Raw genomic sequence first — 20797 nt, forward strand, 5'->3', positions numbered from 1 at the left:
GAAACCGGAGTGCCCGGAGAAAACCCACACAGGCACGGGGAGAACATGCAAACTCCACACAGGCGGGACCGGGGATTGAACCCGGGTCCTCAGAACTGTGAGGCTGACGCTCTAACCAGTCAGCCACCGTGCCGCCCATTTGCAACTTGTTCAAAGAAATTAGAAATGAGCACAAGTGACACAATGATTGAATGATTGAAAATTTTCACAATGATTGAAAATTTCAATTCTGATCTGGGAACTGTACCAAAGCAACTGAGAAAAACTGTAATTCCCACAACTTCACAAGTTGGCCCAGAAAATGCTCTCAGTTCTTCTTCCTCTGCACCAGTTGAGATGATTTTTAGTCGAGCGGGCAAAGTCTGCAAAGCGGTGAGTCCTGGTCCCAGACAAGTCTTCGTCTCGGGTAGTGTGGTCTTGAACACAACATTAGTAATCCTTCTTCTATCCTTTTTCTAAAATGCTTATCCTCATTAGGGTTGTGGGTGAACCAGAGCCTATCCCAACTGACTTTGGCCAAGAGGCGGGGTGCTGGTCGTCAGCCAGTTGCAGAGAATGTAATTATATTATCGATTAAATAATTTTGTGCTGTTATGAGCTCATTAACCAAATATAAATGTCAAACGTTCACAAACGGCCAAAACAACATTGTTTTTATGTTTTCCGTTAAAAATGGTGTTGTACAAACGTTCCGTGTTCTATATTGTACACCACTCTACTTTCCCATGCTCTTCGTGGTCCCCCTGCTGCCCTTTTCACACCCACGCAGCTCGGGTTTCACTTTTAGCAGTTCATTCAGTAGTAGGCAGCAGGACAAGTATAGATACATAGATAGATGGCACTCTTGAACTACAACTTCAACAAATGCCTAATTTGTAGTCTGTGCTGACTAACCTGCTCTCGACCCCTCCCCCAAAATCCTCCATCGCCTCAAACTAGCTTGCATGCAACTGGGTCTAATTGCCTGCAAATTAACATGAGCTAATGTGCTGGAGTAAAGGGCAGTGGTACCACAATGGCCTTTGGCGGCGCGCACAGCCTACGTCACTGCATTATCACCTGAGATGAATCAGAAGCTAGGCATTATTCTGCCTGCCATTATTTCCTCCCATCTCTGCGGGAGATCTGCGACAGAGCGCAGCGGAGGTCGGTGCACACTGTCAAGTGTACTCGCTTATAGAGGAAGGCTGCTGGGAGTCATTAGCTGCACAAAGGCTCCTTGGGTCTCTTGAGCGCAACCAAAATATTATTGCTGGGCTGTTATTCTGCATATGAACAGTATACAGAGAACACAATTCAGCACTACTGCTGAGTGCATGAGTGTGAATGTTTGTAGCTCAGTGTGCATGATGGTAAATGTATCTAACATGGAGTGCTCACAGTAAACGTATAGCTGATGACTGACTCTTGTTTCCTTCAATATAGCTAGGGTACATGTTTATGACTGACTGTGATTGGCCAGCATGAAGTAGAATTTAGTAACATTATATGAATAATAATTTGTCAGCCACATTGTTCAGTTGGGTACAGAGCAACGCAGTGTATTTACTGAAACTAAACTGAAATTGGATGCATTGATTCTTGGTGTGCCGGCATGGTGGGCGACTGGTTAGCACATCTGCCTCACAGTTCTGGGGACAGGGTTTCAAATCCTGGCCCCGCCTGTGTGGTGTTTGCATGTTCTCCCCCGTGCCTGGCTGGGTTTTTTCCGGGCACTCCGGTTTCCTCCCACATCACAAAAACATGCGTGGTAGGTTAATTGAGGACTTTAAATTGCCCATAGGTGTGAATGTGAGTGTGAATGGTTGTTTGTTTCTATGTGCCCTGCGATTGGCTGGCGACCAGTTCAGGGTGTACCCCGCCTCCCACCTGAAGATAGCTGGGATAGGCTCCAGCAGCCCGTGACCCTAGTGAGAATAAGCGGTAATGAAAATGGATGGATGGAGGATTCTTGATGTTTTTTGTTGTTGTTATCCTTTGTCATCATGATTAATTAGCAAGTATGGTCGTCACTTAATCAAAATCCCATCCAAACCACAACAAACAAACATGTTATGGGACAGGTACACATATATTCCATGCACTAGACACTACACATGGCCAATTTAAATGTTGACCTGTGAGTGATACTTTTGCTCACCATCACTATCAGAATTGTCCAGAATTCCTATAAAAAAACAGCATAGCACATACCACAGTGCTTTATACGCCTACATTTCCAACCTATATGTCATGTTGGTAACGTCTGCTGTCCAGATGTTTGTGTGTGTGTGTGTGTGTGTGTGCGTGCGTGCGTGTGTGTGTGTGTGTATATATATACACACAATGCAATGTAATGTTGTGATGTACTGGAGCTGTCTTTTGTTGATAAACTGATCCTTCCAATTAACCAAACCTTCCCATATGAGCAAGCCCTTGATTACAAAAACAATTTTAGATGCTGTGTAACAATAATAAATGACGGTTAAGTTGTACATGGGTGGCACGGTGGACGATTGGTTAGCACATCCACCTCACAATACTCAAATCCGGCCTCGCCTGTGTGGAGTTTGCATTTTCTCCCCGTGGGTTTTCTCCGGGATCCGGTTTCCTCCCACATCCCAAAAACATGCATGTTAGGTTGATTGAAGACTCTAAATTGGGTGTGAATTTGAGTGTGAGAAGTTGTTTGTTTATATGTACCCTGCGATTGGCTGGCGACCAGTTCAAGGTGTACACCGCCCAGAGTCAGCTGAGATAGGCTCCAGCACTCCTGCGGCCCTAGTGAGGATAAGCGGTACGGAAAATGAATGAATGAATGAAAGGTGTGCATGGGTACTTTGGTGACTAGTTGGAAGTGGCTGCAGTTGTTATGGGGTCACTCAGATCACACAGATGACAGATCAAAAAGTATGTTTGTCCACATTTTGTACTTGTACGTCTCTGATTTTTTATATCAAAGTATGTATCATGGGCAAGCTTTCCTACTACTGGTTACAAGTATATCCAACATGTTTGGGATATCTTAAAGGTGAACCGTGAAAGATTCCTATCATTAGTTTCTTTTACACGTGATGACATAATTCGGAATGAGACAATAAAAACCCTCCATCATGCATCTATTAAATATCAAATGCTAGTGAGGATATGCGGTATGGAAAATGGATGGATGGGATGGATGGTAGAGTTCCTTTGATGGACAAATTGACACAGACATCTGCACATAAAGTTAGCATGCATACACGTTGCTCGTAATTATATTTTGACATGAAACACTGTTAGAACTTCGAATTACACACAGATCATTATTAGCAGTCTAAGACTTCAATGCTTAATTAAAACAGAGGAATTTCTATTAGGTATCTCCTGAAGGATTTGGCACCCATCCAACCCAGCATCGCCCTCTTAAAGGAGACAGGCTTCAAGCTCCCTCCATATGGCTAATAATAAACCTGGTATTTACCAGCACGCTTATTAGCCAGTTGTTGCTTTTATTTATCAGAAAGTGACCTCCCCCTGGCTTTTGTCATTTTTTATACCGCAACAGAAATACTGTTGAACCTTCAAAGCGTATACAGAGAAGGTGTCCATGTTTTTCTCTGCGAACTATGACATGCTAAAGTTCAGGCTGTCACACTGGAGTGACCTTTTTTGTGGCTTTTTGTGGCAATTTTACTGAAATTATGACTGTGGTCACAGAATAATATTAAGAAAGATATCCACCAGAAGGAATTTCGTCCGGCATGAGGGAGTGTTGCAGTGTAATGTTAGTCTGAGAGCATTACCAGTAGCCACGATGATGATTGAGGGCTCTGTCTTTTTTTTGATAGGCTTTTATCTCCTGTCCATCAAAAACATTTTGGTAACAAAGGATTGAGATTGTTATTGTGCATTTGAGTCCATCTGTTTGGGCTGTTTTACAAGAAGGAGCCCTCGGGGAACATGGAAGATGCTACGCTAGCTTCTAGCTCTAACCGCTATAGTGACATATTGTGACACGGCTGAACACAATTGAAGTAGATCATCATGAAAAATTACAATTGGCAACTCTTTGTGGCACACCAAGCGATTGAGCACCGCACATCCTCTGAATGAAACCACGTTTACATACACTACATAAAAAGACATATACTTTTATTTCACTCTGACATGGACATTTTTCCTGTTTTAGGTAAATTAGGATTACCAAAAATATTTCTATTTGCTAAATGCCAGAATAACGACAGGATTTTTTAAAGGACATTTTTCATTACTTAACTTCAAAGTCAGAAGTTTAATTTAATTATCCATCCATCCATTTTCTGAGCCGCTTCTCCTCACTAGGGTCGCGGGCGTGCTGGAGCTTATCCCAGCTGTCATCGGGCAGGAGACGGGGTACACCCTGAACTGGTTGCCAGCCAATCGCAGGGCACATACAAACAAACAACCGTGCCGCATATTTAATTATATTTAATTTAATTTGATACCATTGCCTTTAAACTATATGACTTGGGTCAAATGTTTTGGATATCCTTCCACAAGCTTTTCACAATATTTGGCAGGAATTTTGGCCGATTCCTGCTGACAGTACTAGTCTAGCTGAGCCAAGTTTGTAGGCTGCCTTGCTCGCACATGCCTTTTCAGGTCCGCCCATACATTTTCAATAGAATTGAGACACAGGGTTTAGTGATGGCCTCTCCAATTCCAGTTTGGACTTTTGGTCATTGTCCATTTAGAAGACTCATTTGCACCTAAGCTTTAACTTCCTGGCTGATGTCTTGAGATGTTACTTCATTATTTCCACGTAATGTTCTTTCCTCAATATACATCAGAATCAGAATCATCTTTATTTGCCAAGTATGTCCAAAAAACACACAAGGAATTTGTCTCCGGTAGTTGGAGCCGCTCTAGTACGACAACAGACAGTCAATTGACAGAGAACACTTTTGAGACATAAAGACATTGACAAAAAACAATCACTGAGCAATAAAGGGTTGCTAGTTATCTGGTAATGCCGGTACATTTAAAAAATATATTTTTTTGACAATTGTGCAAAAAGATGCAGAGTCCTCTAGCACTTAGAGCAGTTCGAAAGACTAATATTGCAATAGTCCGGTGCAATGACCAATGTGCAAAGGGCGCCGAAACTTCAAGAGAGTAGTGCGATAATCTGGAACAATGTTGATTGTGCAAATGTTGCAGGTACTCCTCAATCAGTGTGCAAATGGAGCAGATGCTACTTTGGCATGAGTGGCCAGTATTGGTCAACAACAGATATGCAAATAGTGCAGCGTGGCGAGACTACTACAGTGAGTGCACGAGTAATGTATAATTGGCTCCACAGAAATGTGACAACAAACTCAAGTCAAAAAATTGCCAGCATGTTGTAATGGAATTGTAGGTTAGGTGTTTAAGAAGTTGATTGCAAGAGGGAAGAAGCTGTTGTAATGTCTGCTAGTTCTAGTTTGCATTGATCGGTAGCGCCTACCTGAGGGAAGGAGCTGGAAGAGTCGGTGACCGGGATGTGGAGGGTCCGAGAGGATTTTGCACGCTCTTGTTTTAGTTCTGGCAGCGTGCAAGTCCTCAAGGATGGGTAAGGGGGTACCGACAATCCTTTGAGCAGTTTTGATTGTCCGTTCCAGTCGGAGTTTGCCTTTTTTTGCAAATATAAATATATTATAATAAATATAATAAATATTTTGTGAAGTGCACCAATCTGTCCTGTAGTCAAACAACAACCACAACATGATGTTGCCACCTCTGTATTTCAAAGTTGGGATGGTGTTCTCAGGCTTGCAAGCTTCCCTCTTTTTCATCCAAACATAAAGAGGCTCATTATGGCCAACCATTTCAATTTTAGTTTCATTAGACCACAACACGTCTCTAAAAATGAAGGTCTTTGTCCCTGTGTGCGTTTGCAAACCGTAATCTGGCTTTTTTGTTTCTTTTGGAGTAAAGTCTTTTTCCTGGCAGAGTGGCCTTTCAGACCATATCTGTAAAGTATTTGTTTCACTGTGGATAATGACACACTCATACCAGCTTTAGCCAGCATCTTCACAACATCTTTTGCTTTGGTTTTTGGGTTGATATGCACATTTGAAACCCAAGCTTGTTCATTTCAGGGACACACAACCCATCTCCTTCCTGAGCGGTATGATGGCTGGACATGCTCATAGAGTTTTTACTTGCGTGTAATTGTTTGAACAGATGAACGTGGCATATTCTGGCATCTGGAAATTGCACCCGAGGATGAACCAGACTTGTGAAAGTCCACAATTATCTTCCTGATATCTTAGCTGATTTATTTTGACTTTCCCATGATTTTACACAAAGAAGCAGTGTGTTTCAGGTGAGCCTAGCTCACTGTGTCTCTAATTAAGTCAAATGTTGTCTATATATATATATATATATATATATATATATATATATATTGTATATATACTGTATATATCCATCCATTCCATCATGTGTACCGCTTATCGTCACGAAGGTTGGGAGTGTGCTGGAGCCTATCCCAGATGACTTTAGGCGAGAGGTGGGGTACACCCAGAGTTGCTGACCAGCCAATCGCAGGGCACATATAGACAAACAACCATTCACACTCACATTCACACATACGGACAATTTAGTCTTCAGTTAACCTACCATGTATGTTTTTGGAATGTGGGAGGAAACCGGAGTACTCAGAGAAAATCCACGCAGGCAGATGTAGCAATCCCGAGTGATAGCAACATCCGGAATAAGGAACACGAAAAGCTGAAGAAATGCAAAGGACTGAGGGAAGAACTCGAGAAAATCTGGACGGTAAAGGCAATATGGTGCCAAGTAATCGGGGCAATCGGACCAGTAACCCCCAAGCTGGGTGGATGGCTCCAGCAGATACCAGGAACATCATCTATATCGAGAATGAGTGGCTAGCACATTTGCCTCTCACTTCAGAGGTCGTTGGTTCAAATCCGGGCTCTAGGCTTCCTGTGTTTTCCCCGTGCCTGCGTGGGTTTTCTCCAAGTACTCTGGTTTCCTCCCACATCCCAAAAACATGTGTGATAGGTTGATTGAAAGACTCTAAATTGCCTGTAGGTGTGAATGTGAGCGCGCATGGTTGTTTGTTCATATGTGCCCTGCGATTGGCTGGCAACCAGTTCAGGGTCTACCCCGCCTCTTACCTGAAGATAGCTGGGATAGGCTGCAGCACGCTCGCGACCCCAGTGAGGATAACTGGTAGAGAAAATGGATGCATAATTCTCCAATGGATTTTTTTCAAACTTAGCCATCATAAAGTAATTATGTTGTGTTGCCATTTGAGCCCTGAAGATATGAATGTGATTGGCATTGTCAGTTGAAATTTTGGTTGTTTTTCAGAGGTTCCTAAAACGTCCCTCCATCTGACAGGCACTTTACGCAAGTTTTTATAGTCCTACTTACTTGGTTGATTCTGTTTATTTTTACCAACTCTATTCAAACTCAGAAACATCTTGTCTTATGTAGTTCACAAACTCACTGTTGAATTGCCCTCATACTTTTTTTCAATATGAATGAAAGACCAAACCTGTCAGACATATTTCTTTGGGTTGCAGAGTACAATCACACATCTCCAGTTCTCATCCTTCCTCCTCGCTCGCTCTCCCACCTCCTCTTTCAGAACTCTGCTGACAGAAGCTGTCACTTCTCCAGAGTGTTTTTGCTCGACACAACTATCAGCAGGAACCGCGCCACCGTGACCTCTCACTGCCCTGCAACCCAGATTGGTCCCGCTGTTATTTTGGAAAGACAGCGTTGGAATAAAGGCTGAGAGCATTTGTCTTTTGAAATCGGCTAAACTGATGTGACACAAGCAGGATGGTTGCTAGCCTGTGAACTTCTTTTCTGATGTTTGGCAGCACAAGACACTGGCTTCCAAGTAGGAAAGCTGCAGCCATGGAGGAGTTGCATAATAAATATGATGGCTTGTAAATGAGTCCAAAATAATTATGTGCACATTTAAAAACTTTTTAATTGGACATTTCTTCTCAGCCCCTGAAGAATGTTTTATATGAAACTGTCTGAGATGGGATCGAATAGTTTGTATTGAAGTGTTAGTAATTTGTACACAGACGGGAGTGGGAGTTCTTAAGCCCCCAAAGGTTTACCCAGTCGTCTAGGTAATACAGTGGTGCCTAAAGTTCGAACGCCCCCAATGTTGAACACTTTTGGTGATATACCCCAAAGTTTAAACAATTTTGGGTCTTTATCACATTCAAACAGGATATCAGCCTACCTCGGTAAACTCATTCCAGCTAGCATGAAAGGATTTATTGAGTGTGTGTGTGTGTGTGTGTGTGTGTGTGTTTGTTTTGCCCTTTCCTCTTGCTTTTTGTAACTTTTTTTTAACGCTTCTGAACAGTGGAAGTCAGCATGGTGGTAAGTAAAAGAGTGTGAGAAACGATGAGATTAATTTTAATCAGACTCACATTCACAGCATAAAAAACACTGGCAGTGTCCAAGTAGTTTTGTAGTCCTTATGTGTAGTTTTCATTTTGATTGATTTCTAATTCCTGTTTCTGCTCCATTGCCATTAACTCAATAGGACTTCTCAGGTGGTATTGAGCAGCTTTTTGTAAACCAATGACCCTTATGTGGATCTTCTGTGACTGGTGTTATGTATTTGGGTCAGTGGCTCTCTAAATTATATAATAAATTTTTCAATTTAAAAAAGAAAAAAAAGAAAATGGTTTGACTTTGTCCATCCATTCATTTCCTTGATCTTCTGACTTTGGGCAAGGAAGGGTACTCCCAGGACAGGTCGCCAGCCCATCTAGTAATGGGTGTGTGTAGTACACAAATGCAGTACAACGGACTACACGAATAGTTGGTATTGACTTTTAATAACAGCGTAAACATGTCTAAAGACATCACTCATGGTCTGGGAAAGAAGGCTTAGTTGGTTACCCGGAGAATGACAAAACAAGAAAGTCAGCGGCAGCGTTGGTAACCTGAGATCAATCTGAGGAAACGTGCTGGACTGTCGTATGAAAACGTGAAGAACAATCTGGCAAAGAGTTAGTGAGCAGGAGAGGCTTATAGGAGGTTTGGGTCTTAATGGTCCATATTTCATTTACAAGATCATTTTATGTACAGTATTTTTTGCTCACGAAAACTAAACTGCAAGTTATTTCCTTTTTCCTCATGGAGACATGTCAATGATTGATTTAAAAAAAAATAAGCCTATTAAAATGTTCACTGTCACTATTTTCACTCGTTATTGTAAAAAAAAAAATCCAGACTTTCAATATTGGCATAAACACCGCCGAATAGTAGTTCAATGAGAAAATGTCCTCATCTTCTGCACTTGACGTATCAGGCTGTGACAGGCTGAGATGTCCAAAATGTGGGCGGGCCAAAATCTGTCTGAAAATCAAATATTCGATCAGAATTTTTTTTTTAAATTACTAGTGAGTCCTTTTTGGAGGGGAATCTTTTCTCCACACATCATTTGTAAGTCCAGAGCTATGGAATACTGTAAGTGCCCCAATGTTCACAGGATTAATTAGGTCCTTTAAATTTGTGAAGCTAGGTTCCACTGTAGCACATTTGTACAAAAAAAAAAAATCAAGTGTATTATGGTTAGGGTTATGGCAATCAATCGATCATATTGTAGCAGAGCGTGTCATGCCTAGAACGTGTGGGATTCTTAATAATGCATCATTGAGATTTCAGAATGGACCAGTAATTGTTTCTAGCTCCTTAGTTTCATGTTTTTTTTTTGACAAAGCTGTAAAGTTCTCTACAATGTAGTGCAACTAGCTACACTTGAAATGTACAGAATTTTAAGCCACAGGATTGCATGCACTCAAAAAACCTCAAATACAGTTTGCTAGCATGATGCCTTCTCCATGCAATAGTAACGTTCTTAGTTAAACCCTCAGATATAATTTTTTTGTGCTTCACTAACAAAATACAATTGCATGGAAGCATATGAAAACATTAGTTACGTGAACGTTTAATTTTTTTAAGTGCATGACAAAATCCTGAAAATGTCTGGATGGAAACATCATGGCTATTATATACAACCTTGCATTTCTAGTTGTTTTTTGTAAAGCTGTGTTGATATAGCTGTTGAACTGGAGCCCATGTCTTTACATGTTGGGACTAATCATTGTATCACACACTCATCTGATTACCTATGAACAGGTTTTTGCCACACACACGCGCACACTGGCTGATTATATGCACTACGTGGAGTATGCAAATATTCAGGTTCTAAACACAAATGCATCTTATAAGAAGATGTGTGAAGTTGTTCAGTGAAGGAAGACCCATTTCAATAACTTAATATGTATTATTCAAACATGCTTCTACACAGTGGCGGCACGGTGGCCGACTGGTTAGAGCGTCAGCCTCACAGTTTTGAGGAGTGGGGTTCAATCCCCGGTCCCGCCTGTGAGGAGTTTGCATGTTCTCCCCGTGCCTGCGTGGGTTTTCTCCGGGCACTCCGGTTTCCTCCCACATCCCAAAAAACATGCATTAATTGGGGACTCTAAATTGCCCGTAGGTGTGAATGTGAGTGCGAATGTTATTTGTTTGTATGTGCCCTGTGATTGGCTGGCAACCAGTTCAGGGTGTACCCCGCTTCCTGCCCGATAATAGCTGGGATAGGCTCCAGCACGCCCGCGACTCTAGTGAGGAGAAGCGGCTCAGAAAATGGATGGATGGATGCTTCTCAACAGTGTACCTGTCACTTCATCAGTATTAGGGAAGAATAAGGCAACTGGGTGATACTGTGACATGCAAGACACATTTTTACTTAACTTTTTTTTATATATATCATACAATATCTTGTGCAAAGCAGTTGTTTGTACTCCCCTATCCATCCATTTTCTACACCGATTATCCTCACTAGGGTCGCGGGTATGCTGCAGGCGAGAGGCGGGGTATACCCTGAACTGGTTGCCAGCCAATCGCTATAAAAAAACAACCATATGCACTCACATTCACACCTACGGGCAATTTAGAGTCTTCAATTACCGGAGTACCCAGCCGACTGGTTAGCACATCTGCCTCACAGTTCTGAGGACCTGTGTTCAAATCCGGCCTCACCTGTGTGGAGTTTGCATGTTCTCCCCATGCCTGTGTGGGTTTTGTCCAGGTGCTCCGGTTTCCTCCCACATTCCAAAAACATGCATGCTAGGTTAATTGAAGAGCGCTCCAGTGGGCCCGCGACCCTAGTGAGGAGAAGCGGTAGGAAATGGATGGATGGATAACAATGATATTGCTGTTCTTAATGGGTATCACTCAGGTTGGAATGTTCCACAATAATGGTACTAAAGCTTTCTTGTAACTTGATTTATTTTAAAATTAACCCCCTGAGGGGCTCGTTTGTAAAGATTAATTGACCAGAAGGCCAGTCTTTCACACACTAAAGTAATAGTTTCATTAAAAAAGAAAAAAACAACAACAATGACGATTAACGTAACAACGGTGTCACAAGTGACAAGTCTTTTTTTAAAGTCTTCATAAAAAAAAGAAGTGTCTTTCAATGGGCCACCACCATTTGTTCTGTCAATGAGGCTGTCTAAGCATGGGAGACATTTACACATATAAAACCAAAGCGGCAAAAAAAATGGTTGAATTAGATTTTTTCATTTTTTTTTTACGTGTCTTTTCCTATTGAATAAATTCTGTGAAAATGACCCCTATATGTACAGTACATGCTCAAATCTACAAACAATTGTTTTTGATCACTTTCTTTAGCTGATCCTGATGCAAGAGCTCACATGCATGCATGCACCTATGCACTCACACGCACACACACACACAGACACACACACACACAAACACACGCACACACACATAACCATCCCGTGTTTCCCCTCCACCCCAAAGCATGTCCCCAAAACCTTTCTTTTTTGTCACACATCGCATTATATCACATTGCATTTTGTCAAAAAGTCAGCCATGCTTGTCAAACGTGCCTTATGTAACCAACCTCCTCAAGTCCAGGAGCCCGCACCCCTAAGCAAGCCACATTAAGCAGCATAAGCACTTACGACTTGCTATGCATACAGTTATTACTGTAATAGTGAGGGGGAAAATGTTCCTCTAGTTCCAAACATAAGCTGTTTTCCGCGAACCAGGTTGACCTCCGATTTGTTAAAATTTGGAGTGAGTGTTATCACATCATAAATAATACAAATTTATTCCAGTTATAAATGGACTGCACTTATTATCTACACTATCACAGTGCTTTACAAAGCCTCACATTCCCCCATTCGCACACACATACATACACTGACGGGCAACTGCTGCCATGCCCACTGGGAGCATATTAGGGATCAGTGTCTTGCCCAAGGACACTTCGACATGTGGACAGTCGGAGCCGGGATTTGAACAAGCTACCCTTTAGTCACTGGACAACCTGCTCTACCTACTGAGGCACATCTACCCCCAAACCTTTATTAACTACAGGCAATGAAAGGCAATTCCACACGTGGAACGTGCTTCGACAGTATTTCAAAACACAATTTAAGCATTTATTTCTGTATCCATTTCAATATCTGAACATGATTTATTGTCCACTGAACTATTCCATTAAAAACCGTAAAGCAATCTTTAAAGAATTTGTATAAAAATTTTTTTTAACATAAACTCTCATACAAGTATTGAATGAAGTCATATCTTTTATCATAAAAGCTGCTTATATACGTTGGCCAAGAGTCCAACAAGCCATTGGCAATGGAACAAAACAGGACTTTGAAACTAACCCAACTGTGAGAAATGGCTTCAAGGGAGAGTTTGACACTTTTAGTTTTTGATATTTTTAAAACTGCCAGCAAGATTTGAATATAGCCTCACTTCACTACTCCCTCCCCTCCTCGAGTCTCGGACTAAAGCCATGGCCCTCATTTACGTACTCGAGACGTACACTGTACGTACCGTGCACTGTAAACATGACTTTACTGTTAAGTTGGTACCACGACTTATTGGGATGGATTATTGTAACATTAAATGTTGTCAGATTGAAGTTTTATTTTTTTGTAATGTACAATCAATCAATCAAATATCAAAAAGAGGTGATAAACTTACATGTCGAGAAAACATTTTGCTAATTCAACGTCGCTTCTGAAGCCTCAGTTCACACGAGTGGTGGGCATTTTTTTTTTTATGTTGCGGAGCTATATATTCTGCCATAGTTTTAACAAAAGTCCTGAAGTCCAAGGTAACAGGTTAGCGCTAGGTGTGCCAGCTGAAAAAACCTGCCTGCGAGTGCACGGCATATGATTGTTGAAGTTCACAAATTTTGAAATGTTCAGTTCATAGTTCATAATTCAGTTGTTAACGTTCCAAAAAGGAACTTGTTCATAGTTTAATTTAAAAAAAAAAAAAATTCAGTATGTGTTTCCCCATTGTTGCCACAAAGGTCCGGAAGATCAAATAGTGTATTTTGTGATCATATTTAAGTAGCTTCGTCATATCTATGTGTGCTTATAATCAATACCTCAGTCAAATTGAATTAATTCAATAAAATTCAAAAACCTTTTGGCATTTATAATTGCCAAGTAACACGTATGACTGCTGATATGTACAGTTGTGCTCATAAGTTTACATACTCTGGCAGAATTTGTGATTTTTAAATTTGTTTTTTTTTTTAAATATGACAGAACAAGGACTATCTAAATTCTTCTGTATTATTTTTCTGAAATACCTTTTCGTTTAATTTGAATATAATTTAATGTGTTTTGCTGATCCGTCAGATTCTTACAAATTCTGCCACGTTAAACAAACGATGAACACAACGGTGTAATGTTCTCTCATTTACAAATCAAAAGTGGGGCTGCATTCAAAATAAGAGAAAGTAAATAAAAAGTGAAAATTGTACATGTTCAAATAAGCACTTCAGGCTGATCCCTGATGCAGTCCCACCTCCACCTTAAACTCCTCTGTCACACCTACAGCACACCTCACCACTGTTCTGCTGCCCTCATACATGGCCTGTATTATTCTAACATAATTCTCTGCCACTCCAGAATTCCACATGCAGTACCACAGTTCCTCTCTGGGTACTCTGTCATACGCCTTCTCTAGATCCACAAAGACAAGATGTAGCTCCTTCTGACCTTCTCTGTACTTTTTCATCAACATCCTCAAGGCAAATAATGCATCTGTGGTACTGTGGTTTCGAGGCATGAAACCATACTGTTGCTCGCAAATACTCACTGTCCTGAGTCTAGCCTCCACTACTCTTTCCCATTACTTCATTGGGTGGCTCATCAACTTTATTCCTCTATAGTTCCCACAGCTCTGCACATCACCCTTGTTCTTAAAAATGAGCACCAGCACACTTTTCCTCCATTCCTCAGGCATTTTCTCACCCACTAGAATTCTGTTGGACAAGCTGGTCAAAAACTCCACTCCGCCACCTCTCCTAGATGCTTCCATACCTCCACAGGTATGTCATCAGGACAAACTGCCTTTCCATTTTTCATCCTCTTTAATGCCTTTCTAACTTCCCCCTTACTTATCATTGCCACGTCCTGGTCCACCACACTTGCCTCTTCGACTCTTCCTTCTCTCTCATTTTCCCTCATTCATCAACTCCTCAAAGTATTCATTCCATCTATCCAGCAGACTACTGGCACCAGTCAACATATTTCCATCTCTATCCTTAATCACCCTAACCTGCTGCACATCCTTCCCATCTCTATCCCTCTGTCTGCCCAAACTGTATAGATCATTTTCTCCTTCTTTTGTGTCCAACCTGCCATACATGTCATCATATGCCTCTTGTTTGGCCTTTGCCACCTCTCCCTCTGCCCTACGTCACATCTCAATGTATTCCTTTCACCTCTCCTCGGTCCTCTCAGTGTCCCACTTCTTCTTACCTAACCGCTTTCCTTGTATGATTTCCTTGTATGATTTAACAGTGCCGGGGGGGAGGGGGGACATTGTTAACCCGGGCCACGACCGATCCGGTATGGAATTCTTTAGATGAACGCTCATATTTGTTTGGCAAGGTTTTAAGCCAGATGCCCTTCCTGACGCAACCCTCTGCATTTTTCCGGGCTTGGGACCGCCCTACAGTTTGCACTGGCTTGTGTCCCCCTATAGGGCTGCAGTCAATAAATGACTGCTTTTGCAACATATAAATGCAATGTTCATCATAATTGATTCTCTGATTGCTTTCCATGGGCTTTTTTCTTGTCATACAGAAAACTATGTGAAAATGATTCCGCTCATGTTGTCTGTATCCTAGTGGGAAGTAAAATTGCTAGTTGGTTTTGTGAAAAACGGTGACTATATTGGTTATAAAAGTTGCCAAGTTGGCAACACTAACTGTGCTTTTCTAAACTATTTCCTCTCTGTTTGCAGCCATGTTGTTAGTTGTCAACTTGTTACGATGGATAAATATTGAATTTAATTCAATGGAATTTGGATAAGTTCTTTTTATTAAACTAGTCATGAAATTGTAAATTGAAATGTTCAAAAAATAATAATTCCACAGGCATTTAGGGGGTGCTAATGGTAGTTATACTTAATTTGTATTTGGATTACTTAATTTGTATTAGGATTATGAGGGCGTCCTTGGAAAAATATATCTCCCTTGTAAGGGGTTCCTAGAACAAAAGATGAAGAACCAACACCTGCTTTAAGATACCACTGGATCAGAGATTTCTGTTAGGCTTCAATATGCATTTTTTTAGCGTGTTTTGCATGGGAGACATTATACCTTCCTGTTTGCTCTCATTACCTCTGCCAAGCACGAACGCGTGTTGTTGGTTTGCATTTTAGGTAGTTAGCAGGATTAAGCAAAAACTCTGTAACCAAATTCTATGAATTTTATTTTTTTGGGAGGGCTGATGTGTCGAGCAATGTTGGCGCAATTTGGATATTTTAGTTATTGTGCACTTGCATTGGACCAAAAGGGGCAGTAACCAACCTGATTTGGCAGAAGGAACTCCACCTACAGGGCTGGAGTAGAGTAGTATGGCCTTTTGCACAATTTTACAATCCAACAAGTCAGGCAAACATGTTATTTAGGATTATTCAGCAAAGGAAGAGGTCTGTGCTCTACTCAGTGCTAATGCTGAGAAGTCCAACACCTGCAGTTGTTTCTCCTGGAGGATTGTGTTATGACACAGGTGGACCAGGCTGTTCTCTTCTACTTGATACCGAGGCTCAAACAAAGCCTGTGTGATAGAAGTAGGGAGATAGAGTGGAGAAATTCCTCCCATCCCTCTGTCTTCTCCTCCTCCATCTCCCCAGTGGTATTAATTAGCAACAGCATATGAGTGGAGAAAGGGAGCCTGAAGGGAGTACAGGTTCATGCCAGGTTATCCTGCACTGATATGAGCCTTCTTTTGCTCTATCTCTTGCTTGCTTGCTTTCTTACACACCAATAATAAAACGTGTCAGTTTTGCTTCAGAAATGGTGGAATAGTGCCTGTTTTCAAACAGCATAACTTTGACCCATTGACCATCTATTCCTCGACAGGAGTGCTCAACCTTCAGGTGCTTTGTTCTACAATATACAGCCACAGTATGTTTTTTTGTTAAAACGTATTTTTCACCCAAGCCACTACTAGAGAAAATGACTGCTGATTAACCCTATCAGCTCCTCTAACATCTTGCTGTATTTTTCAGTATTTGATTTTGTATATTTACTGAATAATGTATTCATTTTCTGCGCTGTGCTCACTTAAATTGACGTAGCAGAAATGACGTCACGGAAATTACACATTTTACCAAGCAATGGGCGGACCGCGGTTGTAAAAAGCCCACTGAACATTATTTTCTGTTTCTGTAGCAGAAAATAATTGTACAATAATTACTGTGTAAACAAAAACAATAATAATAATAATTGCTGCAAACAAACAAAACTTCCTTCCGATGACCCCTTTGCTGCCAAACAAGGTGCTTAACGTAAAATACACGCACCGAACAATGCATGCACAAATGCAACAATAACAGGGAATGACTCACTCTGTCTGCATTGTACTGCCTGGGATATTTCTGTCTGATAGCTTCATCACAAACGCAGACAGGCTTTGATGTGAAAATAAAACAATAGCGATCTGCCGTGACCAAAATCAATAGATCTTCCTGAGAACCCCTTAGCTGCCCAATAAGGTGCCTGATGTAAAATAAACACATTTCAGCAACATCCAAGCAATGCATGCACAAAACGAAGCAATAATGATGAATTGCCTCTTCCAAAGAATCCATCTTTTTCCCCCACTAGCTGTCCTTCAAAACAGAAAAAAACGGTTGTAGAATGTTGTAAAATCATCACATACAAGGGGTCCCCTATGTCATGTCGAAGTGACGATTTCTGTTGTAATACTTAATTCCAGCCTAAGGGGCAACAGAGGTTAGTTCTTATACTAGCTTTAAAAAACCTACACATGGATAACATGCGATTGGCTGGAAACCAGTTCAGGGTGTACACCACCTCTTTCCCGCAGTTAGCTGGGATAGGCTCCAGCACGCCTGAGACCCTAGTGAGGATAAGTGGTGTAGAAATGGATGGATAGCATGTATATAGTTTGCATGTCTGCCTCACAGTCAAGAGGTTCAGGTTTCATACCCTGCTCAGGGCCTCTTGTGTGGAGTTGTCATGTTCTTACCATGCCTGGATGTGTTTTCTCAAGGTACTCCCACATTGTTAGGTTCGGTTAAGACTCAAAATTGTCCATAGGGACTGATTGTGGCTGTGAATGGTTTTTTGTCTCTATGATGAGTGGTGACAAAATTCATGGTGTAGCCTGCCTCACTTGTGACCCTGCACAGGTTGCTTTTTTAATGTTTTACTCACATCCCAAGATTTGCTAGAGGCACATTAAGTGTGTGTATTAAGTGTATTCACATTGTAAACCGTGATGCTTGCTGTCCTCTAACCTCCCTCTTGCCTGTCTGGCTGTGGGGGAGGACCACACACGGACGCCAGTGATGACTCAACGGTTGAGACATCGTACATCAATTTCGGTCAAGTGGTCTCTTCCCAAAATGTAATCTGTTGAGACTGACGATATTGACCAGCCTGCTGAGTAACAAGAAAATCACTTCTGCACACACACACACTGACAGGGTTAGATAGACTGATGTGAAAATATTTCATGGCCTTGAATGGGTGACAGAATTCTAAGGAAAGGAAAACAAATGGGGTGACTATAGTACTTATTGCGCAAGTTTAAATGTAATATACATATTGTGTTGGTTGTCAACACTTTTTCCAGCTGTTGGGTCACTTTCTTTCACAGCATTCCTTTCCGTGTTTCTCTCTGCAGAATTCAATACGACACAACCTGTCCTTGAACAAGTGTTTTCTGAAAGTGCCTCGCTCCAAAGATGACCCTGGCAAAGTAAGTCAATCTCCAACACGGTTGCCATAACTATTCACGTGTTTAGTCGCCCTCGTGCCACATTTGTGCACTCATCAGGGGGGTGCGCCATGCTGCTGGGATTTTGAGCCTACTGAAAAATGAATTAAGAAGGAAGAAGGTTTAAATAAATCAGTGAATTCTTGAGCTTGCGTGGTGGTCTGCAAAGACACACAGCGAGCGGCTCCCCCTTGATTAGCCCGGCTCAGACCTGACTGGCACTTTAATTCACATCTTGGATCGAAGTGGTCGATAGCGCAACATGATGGGAGAGAACTTGAATGTAACATGGGCTGTTTAAAGCCATTAGGGAAGGCGAAAAGCTAAATCATGCATGTGCTTATGTTAATTGGCTGTGTACTGTTCAGTGATGTGGGACTGTGAGACAGGGGTAGGAGAAAGATGGTTGGGGGGGGGGGGGCTGGATCAACCTCCTGAAATTCCATCTGCTGCTTTGGACCTCTTTAGGAGTCAAGGAGAGAAAATGAAAAGGAGATACCGGGAGGAAATCAAGAAGCAAATTGATTTACTCCTCACTGTCATTCTTTATTTGGAGGATTTTGCCGTGCGTCTGTGATTTATAAAGGAACCAGCACTGATTGAAAAGTAGAGGAACTTGATTGCAGGCCTGGAAGAACATCCTTGTTGACACGCCCTTTCACTAGCACACAAACTCAAAATAATACAACTTTAAAAAAGTCGTTTATCAATAGGCATCTCACAAACCTGTTGAAACCTTTTTTTTAATTAAATGATTTAGTCTTGTTGCGGCATGGCGGTCGACTGGTTAGAGCGTCTACCTCACAGTTCTAAGGACCGGGGTTCAATCCCCGGCCCCGCCTGTGTGGAGTTTGCATGTTCTCCCTGTGCCTTAAATGTTTGATAGTTGTTTAGGAGTTGAAACATTTTATATTCTTTTGTGAAAAAAAAAAAATCTCACTTGGCAAAAAAAAACTAAACTGTAGTTACAGGGTTCACGCTGCCCGTTTGTCACCTTGCCAATGGCTAATTGAAACACGATGTGGCGAAGCGAATCTTGCCCACATTCGCCACGCTGGCGAATCAAAATTGCCTGCATCAAAACTCAAAAGCCCTTCCCAATAAAGGTTAGTGAGCGCGCTCATTCTGCCGTGTGTGAACCATGTTAATGGTTTAGTTTTTCCCTCGCTTCGGAAAATTCTTCAATCTGCCGGCCAGCATAGATGCAAATCAGTCGCCTTTCTGCGAAATTCGCCGTTTTGAACTCAAAATAGGCCATTTACATGAATCGTATAGATCCGATGAGTTTTTCCTGGGGGGTGTCGCCGTCGCTGACGTCATAGGCTGTTTCGTACTCCTTGAACGCTGGCAGCTATTCCACCAAGCCACCATCCACACACAGATGTAATTTCTGAATATTGGTTTGCGGCAGACTAATATGCGACCTGAGTTTCCGCCTGTGCGTTCGAAGTCACAGGAGTTGACGAGACCAGAAAAAAACTTCCACCGCTTCTGCTGTTAATAAGTAACGGTACTTTTACTCCGTTACAATGATGTAAATATCGCATGCTACTTTTATTGATCAATTTTTGCTTATTTATCAACAATTTCATGCGCAAGACTCCGACTTCGACTTCCGGGTCGGGCGCGGTCAATCCAATTTAAGCACTAGAGACGTTTAAGTCTAGTTCACCAATCAAATGGCACAAGAAAGTCACATGAGCTCACACATTGGGCTTCCCGGAAATAGGTATTCACACTAGATAAGCCTGCCTCGCTGATTATCGTGCGTAAAAAAAAAAAAAAAATCAGAAGCTACTCACTATTTACTCAGTACTTGAGTAATAATTTCACTGTGTACTTTTTACTCTTACTCCAGTAATTTTTTGGAGTACTCATTTTTAATTGAGTCATATAAATGTGAAGTAACAGTACTCTTACTTGAGGATAATGTTTGGCTACTCTACCCACCTCTGGAGCGGACATCTTCTATTGTAGTGATTCCCAACCAATGTGCCGCGGCACATTACTGTGCCCACAGAGCTCTTCTTGTGTGCCGTGGGAAATGATCAAATTTCACTGAATTGGTCAAAATATTATTTATTGACAACAAATAATGTGTCTGTTCATCTAACTATGCCAGCGGCATATCAAGACAGACAGAACAAATACATGCTTTTCTATTAGATGTTAGAATGTGTATAATTGACTTGTGTATCCACTTTTTGTGGCATTTTTGTTTGTTGATGTGCCGTAAGATTTTTCAAATGTAAAATATGTGCCTTGGCTCAATAAAGGTTGGGAATCACAGCTCTATTGCTACTCTTACGTTTAAGCAACATTTTTGCTCATCAGATCAGCCAGTATGATATTTGTTGCGCTGGTCTTTTGTATTTTCGCGTTGAAGTGCTACGGGTCAGGGCCCTGGTTGTGGTCCCAAGTGGAACCGCGAAGCACACGGCGACAAGAGCAGATCCGCTAATACATTTTGTATTAAGAAACGTGGC

General features: G+C 41.6%; 1 protein-coding gene across 6 annotated transcripts in view; it reads left to right on the forward strand.

The window, feature by feature from the left end:
- The window catches only part of LOC133482737 (forkhead box protein J3-like), a 105243-nt gene that overhangs the window by 36408 nt on the left and 48038 nt on the right, over positions 1 to 20797 (forward strand). For 4 of the 6 annotated variants that reach the window (XM_061783186.1, XM_061783209.1, XM_061783199.1 and 1 more), the window contains exon 3: positions 18219 to 18293. The exons of the other annotated variants lie outside the window; for them this stretch is intronic. In XM_061783186.1, the coding sequence (XP_061639170.1) occupies positions 18219 to 18293 (75 nt within the window). The remainder of the gene's footprint in view (positions 1 to 18218; positions 18294 to 20797) is intronic. 6 annotated transcript variants of the gene reach the window in all.

The sequence above is a fragment of the Phyllopteryx taeniolatus genome, chromosome 1 (assembly GCF_024500385.1).
Source record: "Phyllopteryx taeniolatus isolate TA_2022b chromosome 1, UOR_Ptae_1.2, whole genome shotgun sequence".
Classification (NCBI taxonomy): Eukaryota; Metazoa; Chordata; class Actinopteri; order Syngnathiformes; family Syngnathidae; genus Phyllopteryx; species Phyllopteryx taeniolatus.